Source organism: Engystomops pustulosus, chromosome 2 (genome assembly GCF_040894005.1).
Source record: "Engystomops pustulosus chromosome 2, aEngPut4.maternal, whole genome shotgun sequence".
NCBI classification, from domain to species: domain Eukaryota; kingdom Metazoa; phylum Chordata; class Amphibia; order Anura; family Leptodactylidae; genus Engystomops; species Engystomops pustulosus.
This window is the reverse complement of record NC_092412.1, coordinates 199,632,813-199,646,724: the sequence shown is the minus strand read 5'-3', so window position 1 is coordinate 199,646,724 and position 13,912 is coordinate 199,632,813. Positions and strand designations below refer to the sequence as shown.

The window sequence follows — 13,912 nt, the reverse complement described above, 5'->3', positions numbered from 1 at the left end:
ACATTTAGTACGACTAGACAGTCTTTAAACTACCAATCCTCCAGCATCACATGCTTGAAAGGAAATCTACCATCAAAATCTAGCATGATAAAGCAGGGGCACTTACAGGGGCGTAACTACAGCGGTAGCAGCCATAGCGGCTGCTATGGGACCCACAGTGTCAGGGGGCCCTGGCATCTGGCCTGACACACTGAAGAATGGTGACTGTGCACCATTATATAAGGGGCAGATGAGACTTGTACAACATTGTACATCACAATATTTATATAACAGTGAAATCTTCTACAGTGCACCAATGACTCAGGAACTCAGATAAGAAATTTCAGCGGAGGGCGACAACAGGACTAGGAATCTCATCTCTAGCTTCTTACCATCTACTTCCCCCATGGGGTCTGCAGTTACTGGGACAGATATGTACCCTCAACGCTCTGGGATAAGAAGACTGCCTGGCAAAGGGGATAGGGGGAACACAATTCAGAAGTCTGCTATGGGGCCCTGGGCACGCACTTCTAGACCCAGGCACCGTGAAAAGCACTACTACAGCGCCAAACAAATCCCTGAAGTGTGGTCCCTCTGTATACTCTCTCCCCGGTGTTTTCTTAATTTTTTTTTTTTTTTAAAGGTGAAATAAAAACCCTGATTGAACAAAGACAACAAGAGGTGACTGCCAACCATTTATTTTTTACTATTTATTATTACCTATATCAGGACTGTGCATTTCCAGGTTAGAGCACCACTTGACTGTATTAAGGTCAAGATTTGAAATTGCATATGAATTACTACGCAGGCATTAGTCCCATCTCCCAGGTAAAGACAAAGCATAGTGCCCCTGGCATTCTTTATATTTAGGACTGATAGATAACTGCTCTAAGAGCAAATACAAAATGAATAAAAGGACAAGTACAGGCGGTCCCCTACTTAAGAACACTCGACTTACATACGACCCCTAGTTACAAACGGACCTCTGGATATTGGTAATTTATTCTACCTTAGCCCTAGGCTACAATGATCAGCTGTAACAGTTATCAAATATGTCTGCAATGAAGCTTTATTGTTAATATTTATTCTTATGACAACCCAACATTTTTAAAATCCAATTGTCACAGAGACCAAAAAAGTTCTGGCTGGGATTACAATGATAAAATATACAGTTCCGACTTACATACAAACTCAACTTAAGAACAGACCTACAGACCCTATCTTGTATGTAACCCGGGGACTGCCTGTACTCCCTACTTTTGCCAATCTGCTCAGCTTCTACTGCTCTAGTATATACACATTAAAGTCTTCAATATTTCCAATGCTTTTAGACTAACAATAAAAACTTTATGACAGTTTTGTCCATACTATGATACACTTGTACACAACATGTTTACACATATGGGCCATGAGGCTATTGCAGGACAACATCTACCATTTATCATAATACCATATTACCATGGAAACTTGGATTTCTGGGTTCCATGTCACCGTGACTGCTGTATGGGATTGTAGATACCCCGGGTTGAATGTGTGATACAGTCTTCATAATGACAGCAGTTGTTTTGCATTCTGCGTCTGTCATGTATAGCTCAAGGCAACCACAGCCTCTGCAGCTGAACAGCAGGGCACATGTAGACCTGCTGGTGTTATGGCACCTGTGAAAGTCTATTTGTCATGCTCCTTCTGCACACTATCAAAAATCCAGCCAAATAACTAGCTGTACTGCCAATAAATAGGAAAGCAGTGTAAATTGCGATCACATTATGGCAAGGGACCAGAAAGCAAAATGACATTTGTAGGGCATACCCAGACTTATGCCTAAATGCCATACTTTCCTATAGTCATGAATGTTATATAATGCAGCACGTCAACACAGACAGCGTAATAGGTAAGTGCAGATAAACTCTAGTACATGGAAGAGGAAACCTGCACAACTCAATGCATACAAATACTATCCATAGTGCAAACAGGCCCACACACAAAAATAGCTACTGATCCATTAGAAAGAGGACTAAAGGAAGTGTGTATAAGGGCCAAAACTATATACAGAATATATTTTTATTAATTTCATAACACAGTACCAAACAAGACACTATTTAAAAACATCTAAAAAAATACACCAGTACATATTACAAAGACCACTGTATCAGACCCTAATAAGTTGATACATCACATTGCATCAATGAAAATCAATTTGATAATTATTGCCACAAGCCCCATAAGATACTTAGGAGGGATATTTATCCCCCACTTTTTTTTGGTCTTATGACATACAGTATGGATTTTTTTCTGATCTTGGACAATTATGTTTCACGAGTGATTATATTATTAATAATGTATTGGATTAATATATATACTTGGATTGATTATTGTTACTATTTGTACCGAACAATTATGTTTTTAATTTTATTTTTACCTCCCCTGTGCTGTCTACTATTCCAGCTTTCATCCATTTTTTCCCATTTTTGAATACCAGAGTAAATACTTATGGCATATTTATTAACAAATGTTTTTGTGTATCATCTTCATACAATATTGGTTATATTATATTTTTAGAAAAGTGGTGGGAATATGTCATAACTATTACCAATCCGGATCCCTACATGGCAGATTATTCTTTTTCGGCTCCGTTTTGTATTTGATAAGTGATGCATGCGCATTATTAAGATAGACACTATGACTAACTTCTTATGCTCGTACTTTTGACACTAAGTTCTCGCACACTAAGTTCTCGCGCATGTGTGCGAGTTGTCCACGATATAAGATCTGGCGCATGCGCTATACTGTTTTTTATCACGCGTGACGAGACTTGACATCACATGACCAAATATCATGTGATCAGACACAATCTACCGGTTCGCGCCGACAACACACCACACAGGTGTTTGGATCCAGATTGTGGGTATGTACCTTACTCATGATTGGTCTGGTGGACACCCGGGGGAGGTATTTATAGTAGATGTACATATTGTTAAGTTAATGGACCCCTGAGGAAGTCGCTGCTTGCGACAGAACGCGTGGGGTATTCCTACACATTGCTTTATATTTACCTAGCCTGTTTCTGCTTCGTTGACCATTTTGGTGTGGTAACTATACTTTAATACGAAGTGCCAGATTTCTTGAGGGAAGGGGGAGGGAGACATATAGCAAAGCTGTGTGTATTTTAGCAGAGCTGGGAGGGTCAATGTGTTTTACATCTATCACATGCTATTTTTTTTCTAACTACTACTGTACATTTTGAATGAATCTCACTTCATGTAAGCTGAGCAACACTGGACATTAGCACTCACTGCCTCCTTCTCTTAAAGGGTCAGTAGTAGGTGGATAATGGACAGAGGCCACATTCTCCTATTTTGTGTGTAATTCCTAATTATTTCCTATGCTAGGAGGGGACTAGTTGAATTTTCTACTTTTTGTAAAGTGGTAACGCCATAAATTTGTCTCACGCACCTGGATTCATAAATTTGCAATGTAAGCTAAAGTTAAAAGGAGTAGGTTGGCAAATGTTGCAAAAAAGGCACATATTATTGCAGTAATTGGCATGAGACAATTGTGTGCCATAAAACACGTGTAACTATAATGCTAAATTCCCCCACATTCTGATATACCCATAAGTTGAAACAAAAAAAAGTTACATTTACATTTGCATCACAGCTGTGTTATATATTGGCTTTTGGCTCACAATAACTGATGCTCATAACTGAAGACCTAAAAGAGATGTGAACTTACTTGTGAACATACTTGTGCCACTTGAACAGTACCTTGGTTGCATCACATAAACAAAAATGAATTGTTATGGAGGAGATTATAGCTGTCCATGTCTACTGTGCTATTGAAGGGGGAGGGTGTTAAAACAGCAAATATACAGCAGTTTTCATTCACCATATAAAAAGACACATATACAGGTTTTTCTCACTATCTGACATGAAATCAGAAAACAACGTTTCCTGTTTTAGCTCAATTGGCATTACCAAAATTATTTATATTTGCCAAATGCCAGAATAATGAGAGAGAGAGAGAGAGAGAGAGAGAACCATTGTACTGTATGACTTGGGTCAAACCTTTTGGATATCCTTCCACTAGCTTCTCACAACAGTTGAGGTAGGGCCCATTCCTCCTCCAGAACTGATGTAGCTCAGCCATTGTTGTCAGCCGACTTGCTGCTGAATTTTCAGCTTTGCCAATTATTTTTCAATGGGATTAAGATCAGGACTTTCTGATGGCCACTCCAAAACATTGAGCTTGTTATCCTTAAGCCACTTTGTAACAAGTTTGGCAATAAGCTTTGGGTCATTGTCCCAATAGATTCAAACTACAATTCATGTCTCCTGATGTCTCCAGACGTTTCTTAAATATTGCCACGTAAAGTTCTTTCTTCTTCATCTATTTTTTGAAGTGCACCAGTCACAACATGATGCTGCCACCCCTGTGTTTCACAGTAGGGATGGTGTTCTCAGGCTTGATATCTTTTCCCTCTTTCCTCCAAATGTAACATGGTCATTACAGCCAAACAGGTCAATTTTAGTTTAGTTAGACCACAGGAAATGTCTCCAAAGATGAAAGTCATTGTCCCTGTGTGCATTTACAAATATTAATCTGGCTTTTTCTATGTTTCTTTTGGAGTATTGGCTTCCTCCTTGCAAAGGGCCTTTCAGCTCATGTCAATGGTACTTGTTTCACTATGTTCAGGGACACACTCTTACTAGCTTTAACCAGCACCTTCAGGAGACATGAGTTTTGTTCTTGGGTTGATATGCATAGTTTGAGCATGTCCATCTCTAAGATACAGAACCCATCTCTTTCCTAAGTGGTATGATTGCTGGACATTCCCATCTTGTGTGTACTCCGGTATAATTCTTTGCACAGTTAAACAGGGTCTCTGGAAATTGCACCCGTGGATGAACCAGACGTGTGCAAGTCCACAATTCCATTCCTGATATCTTCGCTGATTTCTTTAGACTTTCCCATGATGTTGCACAAAGAAGCAGTGTGTTTTATGTATGACTTTAAATATACAAAGAAGCAGTGTGTTTCAGGTATGCCTTTAAATACATCCAAAAGGTGTCACTCTACCAGATGTTCGCATAAAACCAAAGACATGACCGAATTCAAATGGGCTTTTCCATATTGTTTAAAGACTTAATAATCTTAGTGTATGTAAACTTTTTACATTACTAATAGTAATAAAAATTCCTTAAAACATTCTTTCACTATTTTGACATTTGGCAAGTATAAATAATTTTGGTAATTCTAAATGACCTAAATTGGGAAAAGGTTTATTCTACATGGTGACTTAGTGGTTAGCATTTACAGCCCAGCAGCTCTGGGGACCTAGGTTCAAGTCCCAGGGTCAACATCTGCAATGAGTTTGTATGTTCTCTCAGTGTTTGTGCGGGCTTCCTCCAGGTGCTCCGGTTTCTTCCTACACTACTGGTAGGTTGATTAAATTGTGAGCCCCATTGTGGACAGGGACCCATGTGGCAAGCTCTGTGGAGCGAAATCTGTAGGCGCTAGATAAAAAAAGGAATTATTATGATTTCATATCAGATAGTGAGAAAGACATGCATATGTGCCCTTTTATACCATGTATGTAAACCTATGGTTTCAACTGTAAATGATTTGCCCCGGTTTGTAAATTCTATGCATCAAGAAGGCTCCTCCAACCATAAACTGATTATCCGTGTAGGAAGCAGCTGGAAAGTCTGCAGGAGAGATGAAGCAATAAACAGATCCCATTAAAATCAATGTGCCATCTGTTTAATGCACAGATGAGCCAAGCGCTGTAGAAGAGGAGCGGCTTATTGCTGAACCTCATTCCGTGGCCCGAGTAGAGTCTTCAAAGGGGTCCCCCACTCTATAATGTCCATATATACCAAAAGGGTACCCATATGTGGCATAAACATTCTTTGAGGGTAGATTTAAAAAATAAATATATCTCAATTGCTCATAGCAACTAATGAGGACACCACTATTATTATTCAGGAGAATAAGAAATGAAATCTGCAAGGTGATTGGTTACTTTGTGTAAGAATTTACGTAATTGTAAAAGTTTGTCTAAATATTTTAATGATTTTTCAAATAAACTAAAAAATACATAGCGGTATATTTCATTGATCATCTGTCTGCTAAACCATTGTAACAATACAGTATTTATAAGACTGGAATCACACAGGAGGAATATGCTACAGATTTTCCACTTCAGAATTGTAACCCATTGCAATACATAGAATTATATTTGTGTTAAAAGGAACCTGTCAGCAGAACTAGACTTAATAAACCACTACCAGTATGTTATTAAGCAGAGTAACACCTTCTAGTTTCTTTCATGGGCCATCGTAGTATTACTATCTAAAAAAATCAACTTTGAAGCGAGATGCAAAATGATTGTATAAATGAAGGCAGAGTGCTGAAGTCAAGCTCTCCTTGCCTCAGAACAACCCCTCTTTTGTGATTGACATCAAGCATCAGGCTTCAGGATAATTGGCTAGTAATGGCATCAAATACAACCAATGGGGTATTCTGCGATAAAAGGAGCTTGACTTTAGTGCTGAACTATCTGCCATCGTGACTTTATACAACTAATTTACACCTCACTTTAAAGTCAATTTTCTGGCTGATGATACCACACTGTGCATTGAAAGAAATATAATCTAGGAGGCGTTGATCTGCTTTGCAACACACTGGCAGTGGTTTATTAAGTCAATACCTGCTGACAGGTTACATTTATTTTGCATTTAAAAAAAAAGATCAAATCAGTCAAACAAACCTTACTTGCCATTTCGTAAGGTCAAGATTTTTTTTTCTCTGTATCACACATAGGGCAAGGTTTCAAAATCCCCTCTTCCAACTTTTTATGTAATAAAAGAACAAACCAATCATTGCATTCACTGTGTCAGAGAGCTCCATCTCCAGACAGTCTACCAGGTCCACAGCATCCAGACTGATATGATGTAGCCAAATTAAAAGTCTACAGATGAAATATGCGGCCGTCTGTCGACAATGCCAGTGCATGTATGTGGCCAAGAATAAAAGGTCATTTGAGCCCACAAGGCACCACAGAGTCTCTGAATATTTGATGTGACATAAATGCTGCCACGTCACAGGTCTGAATTGCTATTTCATAGCCTTGCACTTTACATTGCTTTCAGCTGTATTTATTATTTTATATATGATGTTCTCAAGTACATACTATTTGTTATGATTACTAGCATAAGGCGGTGTCAGCGATAAGACAATCCTACGGATAGGCAATATGTGTTACTTGAAAAAAAGAAGACACTAAGAAGACATTCTAAGGTGGGCTTCAAGAAAGGGCACATTCTAAGGGGGCTGCTACAGGAAAAGGGGTAGCATAAAAAGGGGCTCCCACAGGAAAGGAGGCATTATATCTAGGGGGATAAGGCATTATAATGGGATTATAAGGGAGAAGCTGCAGGAAAGTGCTACTGGAAAGGGGGAATTATGAGGGGGCTGTAGAAAAGGGGACAATAATAGATGTGGGAAGTGGGCAAGGAGGCATTCTATGGGATGGTGTTAGGTGTGGTGTAAAGGAACATCATTTTTTTCCCAGGACGATCTGGGTGGGAAGGGGGTGCAGTCCTGTGTAAAAAATGTGTGCGCCAACGGTCCCTGGATACAAAAAAAAGGTTGAGGATAGAGTATTTAAATTGGGTGCTAATGAAAGGTCCTATAATAATTAATGCACTATAAATCACACACTACAGAATGCTTTAAAAATGCTAAATTAAAATATGCTGTGCATATTTCAAAGAATTATTAAGCAAGGAAAAGAAAAAACAGACTAGGGAAACAGTAACATCGGCAAGGTAGCAGTTAGCATTAAGCCGGATTTCAGGGCACAGCGTTCATTGTTCACATGCTGAATAAAGCCGATGGTCAGATGAGGTTATTCATTAGTAATTGTTCCTGTCTAATCTAGAGCTACACTATGTACAGGGAGGATAGACGCACAAGTCAGGACCTATAAATGTCTACTTCTCGAAGCCTGAAATATTGCCATGCAACAATTCACATGTTGATTTGTTGAAATTTCACAGACCACAGACACAGCAATGGCATGACTTTTGCTTTCCGTAAAACATGCAGCTTAGCTGAAGGTGATAAAAGTATTTAGCTACTGATCATACAGGTAATTTATGAACACAATGAGGTCATCAGATAAAAAAAGTTATGATTCACTGCCTATAAAGGCTAGCATTTCAGGAATACGTGTGTGTTAGGAATACGTTTAGGGTCGATCCTTAAAATAGTATAAAAAATTAAAGTCCAGTTCAAAGAAAAACAGATTGCTTTTCTCTAACTGGTTAAAGTGGGCTATAAAAATTTTAGTTTTTCAGAGAAAGTAAAAGACACAGAGAGAGTTGTCAGTGTTGTATGCCAACGACCCCAAGGGATTAAATGGTGAGTGACCTTTAAAAAATATTGTGGCCCTCCAATGGTATTCTGCAGGGCTTGTACATCAGAGCTGACACTCATGTGTTACCAGCGATGAAGGGTACAGTGTGTTATACCTCTGAAGCACACCCGAATGTTATGGTCTCTCTGTGTACGTAGCATGTAATTGATGTTATGAAACAATAATCAGGTGACACAATAGAGGCAACAAAATTGACCAGACAAGCATGGCAGTTAGGCTGGCTGCACACCAACGTATTCTGCATGACGAACCTGACCTAGTGCTGTAAACTAGAATCGTTGCATTATACAGAAAGATGATGCAAAAATTATGAATTAGATTACTCACCGGTAATTCTATTTCCGTTAGTCCACCATGACGGCCCAACCTGGAGGATGCCCCTTGACCTCTGCAGGGACAGGAAGAAGAGAGGTTAAATGCTCCCCCCCTGCATCCTCCCACCAGTGATTACAAAATAACCATGCTGAGGAAGATACAATCAGATTTATTAGTATGTTTGCTCCACATACAGAAATTTCATCTGAAAGTAAAATACAGAAAGAAAAATCCAGCTGGGAGGGAAAATATATAGGCCGTCATGGTGGACTAACGGAAATAGAATTACCGGTGAGTAATCTAATTCATAATTTCCGCTTCGTCCCCCATGACGGCCCAACCTGGAGACTTACAAAATTAGTAAGCTTTTTAGGGAGGGATTACAGCCTGTAACACCTTGCGCCCAAATGACAAATCTTTTGACAAGTGCAAGTCCAGTCTATAATGCTTGGAGAACGTAGTAGATGAAGTCCACGTTGCAGCCCTGCAAATCTGATCTAGTGACGCTCCTCTTCTTTCCGCCCAGGATGTGGACATAGCCCTGGTCGAGTGAGCTCGGATTCCTGTTGGTATCGGACTTTTCTGTAGGTCGTAACATGAGGCAATCGCCAGTCTCAGCCATCTTGCGATAGTCGCCTTCGACGCCTTCCTCCCCTTATTTTTCCCCTGAAATTGGATGAAAAGGTTAGAGTCAATACGCCAGGCCTCGGTGATCTGTAAGTATTTTAGCACTGAACGTCTTACATCCAAAGAACTCCATTCTCGTTCTCTTGCTGAGGAAGGGTTCTCACAGAAGGAGGGTAGGATAATCTCTTGATTCCTATGGAAGTCGGAAACCACCTTGGGAACAAAATTTGGATCCAACATCAATACAATTCTATCATCTAGAATTTTCATGTAGGGTTCCCTAATAGATATAGCCTGAAGTTCGCCTAACCTTCTAGCAGAAGTGATGGCTATCAGGAAAACTGTCTTAAGTGTTAAGTTCTTTATACTGGAGGAGTCAATAGGTTCGAATGGTTCCTTCATTAAGGCATTCAAGACTAGAGTTAAGTCCCATGCTGATGATTTTTTAACAGTCTGGGGCTTTAACCTAGAAGTTGCTTTAATAAACCTCTTGACCCACCTGTGCTCGATGAGAGGTTGGTCGAAGAAAGCACTAAGCGCGGACACCTGGACCTTCAGGGTGCTGGTGGACAATCCCAACTCCAAACCCTTTTGAAGAAATTCGAGCACCTGCAAAATATTAAGGTTAGCCTGGGAAGGTGGACTGTCCTTACAGAAGGAACAGAACCTCTTCCATATCTTATGGTAGATGGCAAAAGTGACCGGTTTCCTACTTGCCTTCAGGGTCTTGATGACCTCAGACGAGAGTCCCTGAGAACTTAGGAAGCTGGATTCAGGATCCAGGCCGACAGCTGCAGTTTTCCCGGATTTGGATGATGGATTGGACCCTGATGTAGTAGGTCCTCGGACAGTGGAAGAATAACTGGATCCTGTGGCGACATTTTCCTCAAGAGTGGATACCAGCTTTTCTTCGGCCAGTTTGGGCAGATGAAGATGACTCTGGTGTTTTCCTGGAATATTTTCTTCAGGACCCTGGCTCTCAGGGGAATTGGGGGGAAGGCGTAGGCTAGTGGAATGTCCCAGGGGTGAGAGAAGGCGTCCAGCTGTTCCCTGTTCTCCCCTTTTTCCAGAGAAAAAAAGCGCGGGCATTTGGTATTCTCCCTTGTTGCGAACAAGTCCACTAGAGGATAGCCCCACAAAGATGTTAGCTCCAGGAAGATCTCCTCCTTGAGACTCCACTCGTTTGGTAGGATCTTTCTTCTGCTTAGAAAGTCTGCCCTTGAGTTTTCCGTGCCCTTTAGATGGGTGGCAGATATTGACAGGGTGTGTTGTTCTGCCCACAAAAATATTTTCCGAGCTAGGGTACTCAGGAGAGGAGACCTGGTTCCCCCTTGCCTTTTTATGTAGGAGACCGTAGTTGTATTGTCCGACAAGATGAGAAGGTGTTGGTGGGCAAGAAGTGGGGTGTTCGCGCTGAGGGCTTCCCATACTGCTTGCAACTCCCGGAAGTTTGAGGATCTTCTTGTAATCTCCTCTGTCCAGGTACCTTGGGAAAAATGCTGAGGCAACACTGCCCCCCAGCCCCTCTGGCTCGCATCTGTTTGGATTGGGATGTAAGGGCTGTTTGACCAAAATATTCCCTTCCTCAGATTTCCGTCTTCCAACCACCATAACAGGTCCTTCTTGACGGCAGGTGGAATCGGGATTTTTCTGTCCAGATCCTCCTGTCTTCTGTTCCAGGATCTTAAGATCCATCCCTGGAGTATTCTGGAATGGGCCTGGCACCAGGCTACCGAGGAGATGCAGGCTGTTAGAGAGCCCAGAATCTTCATTGCTTCTCTGATGGAGATCACTGTTTTCCTCCTGAACTTCGTTATCAGGTCCTTGATGTGGTCTCCCTTGTCCTGTGGAAGGAACGACATTTGGTAAACTGAGTTCAGGTTTACACCCAGGAATTTCCTCACAGTAGCTGGGGAAAGTTCTGATTTCTGATAGTTTACTATCCATCCCAGTTTTTTTAAGGTTTCTAGGGTGAGATCTCTGGAAAAGAGTAAGCTCTCTCTGTCTTGGCCAACAATAAGCAGGTCGTCTAGGTACGGGACGATCAGTACGTCCTGTAGTCTGAGAGACGCCACCACCTCTGCCATCACCTTTGTAAAGGTTCTTGGTGCAGATGATATTCCAAAGGGAAGTGCACAAAATTGAAAGTGTAGTGTAGAACCCTCTGGAGACAGGACAGAAAACCTTAAGAATCTCTGTGAGAAAGGGTGTATAGGGATGTGATAGTATGCGTCCTTTAAGTCTATAGTGCACATTAATGCATCTTGGTGAATAATGTGTGTGGCTGATCTTACCGACTCCATCCTGAATTTTCGGTAGATGATGAACTCGTTGAGACCTCTCAGGTTGATGATTAGCCGGTTTGTGCCGTTCGGTTTCTTTACCAAAAAAAGAGAAGAGTAAAACCCAGATTTCTCTTGATCTTGTGGGACAGGTATAATCACTCCAGAGGACAGAAGGGAAGCTACTTCTTGCCATATTAAGTTGTGGGATGTAAGTGACATGGATGGTGAAGGTGGCATATATTTTGTAGGGGGAAGTCTGCAGAATTCGATGTTGTAACCGTGCAGTAATATATCTAAGACCCAGGGATTTAAAGTGATTTTTGTCCATTCTCCTCTGAATCTTAACAATCTTCCCCCTACTATAGCATCATTGTTTTTTGTTTCTATTAGGGTCTGTTGGGGTGGAGAACAGAAACCCTCTCCCTTTACCTCCTTTCGGGTAGCTCCAGCGTCCTCTTTTCCCTTTGTCTTTGTAGGAATCCTTTTTGAAGTCCCGAAAGGGCTGCTTCTTAGGTATCGATCTCTCAGGAAAACCCTTTTTCTTATCTGATGCTCTCTCGAGTATAGCATCCAACTCTGGCCCAAACACAAATTCCCCTGAGAAGGGGAGGCTGCACAACTTTGCTTTGGATCTGATATCACCGTTCCACTGTTTCAGCCACAGTGCCCGTCGAGTAGAGTTAGTGAGCGCTCCCTCCTTTGAAGCAAAACGAATTCCCTCGGCTGCGGAATCTGCAAGGAAGGCTGTTGCTGATTTTAACAAAGGAAAGTTCCCCAAGATTGTTGATCTTGGAGTTCCCTCCTTGATGTGGGATTCCAGTTCATTTAGCCAATACAGCAGGTTTCTTGCCACTGAAGTAGAAGCTAAATTAGTCTTCAGACTGAGCATGGAAGTTTCCCAGGCCTTTCTTAACAGAGAGTCAGACTTCCTATCCATTGGGTCCTTTAATTGCGCCGCGTCCTCAAATGGAAGGTCAGTCTTCTTCACTATTTTTGTGACCTGCACATCCATTTTTGGACAAGTGTCCCACACCTTGGACTCCTCTGGCTCAAATACAAGTCTCTTCTTAAAGTTTTTGGACACAATGACTCTCTTTTCTGGCTCTCGCCATTCCTCAGAAACTAGCTCCTTTAAGGTGTCATTCAGGGGAAACACCCTCTGGCGTTTTGCCTTTAATCCCCCAAATAACTCTTCCTCCTTAGATCTTGGAGGGAGAATCTCCTCAATTTCCAGGGTCTGTCTTATTGCCTTTAAGAGACCGTCGAGTTCCTCAAACTGAAACAGATGACGTGAATCTTCTGTTTTTTGTGAGTCCATAGGATCATCATCTTCTACGTATGAGCATGAGGGAGCTTCAGAGTCATCCCCCTCCTCAGATATAGAAGAATCCGGCTCCACTCTAGGTTTCTTACTCGGTGGGGGCCTGGACGTGGCAGCAGCCACTGAAGAACTTATTTTTTCCTCAATAAACCCCTTTAATTCATCTAAGAAGGACGTTTTTTCCTCTCTCATGAAATTGTCGATGCAGGACTTGCAAATCGGCTTTTTGTATGAGTCAGACATAGAGTGGGCACACATGTTACACTTCCTAGGTCGACTTTTCTCGGGTTTTTCAGACCTGCTCGTCTTATCCCCTTTATCCTCCTTGCCTTTCCCTTTAGACCCCTGGTCTTTCTCCTGAAAGGGCAAGCGGAGGATAATAAACGACCCGCTAGCTTTACACACAGTAAAAACCCAAACCTGCACAAATGACCCCACTTACAGAAACCGGAGGATGCAGGAAGGTAGGGTCTGCCTCGTCAGCCATCATAAAGCCAGGGAAGCACACAGGAAAATTTCCAGGAATACACAACACAGGAGTACAGCACCGCAGCGTCACACACAGATCTTAGACCTGAGATCAGCGTGACTAGCCCGCTCCAGGTGACTTAAATACCTTAATGGGGAGCCCATCCCCCTGTAGAGTCCACCACGCCGTGCTCCCGTTCCCAGAGATGCATTGCGGTCCTGTGAGCCGCTACTTCCGGTCGCGACCGGAAGTCGTCATCGGACCTCGAGGACGCCGGGAAATGTAGTTTCTTCGGCCGCCGCGCGCTCACACAAGGATCGCGGAGCGGCGGCCAGGACAAACGGACTGGAAGGGCGGCGAAAGGGAAGGCACGAAGCCGACCGAACGCCCCAGCCCGCCGGGATTTAGCCAGCCAGGACAACCCGTGAGTTCCCTATGGAATCTTCGTCTCCCCCCCCCCCCCCCCTGGAGGAGAG

The 13,912-nt window shown here is 42.1% G+C and overlaps 2 protein-coding genes across 4 annotated transcripts in view; both read right to left on the bottom strand.

The window, feature by feature from the left end:
* LOC140119131 (uncharacterized) overlaps positions 1-13,912 on the bottom strand; it is a 285,030-nt gene that overhangs the window by 165,623 nt on the left and 105,495 nt on the right. The gene's annotated exons all lie outside the window — the stretch shown is intronic.
* LOC140119130 (uncharacterized) lies at positions 8,767-12,113 on the bottom strand. The gene is made up of 2 exons (XM_072137814.1): positions 9,479-12,113; positions 8,767-9,400 (listed from the first exon to the last, which is right to left on the bottom strand). The coding sequence occupies exons 1-2, from the start codon at positions 11,972-11,974 to the stop codon at positions 9,104-9,106; spliced, it is 2,793 nt and encodes a 930-aa protein (XP_071993915.1). The 5' UTR covers positions 11,975-12,113; the 3' UTR covers positions 8,767-9,103.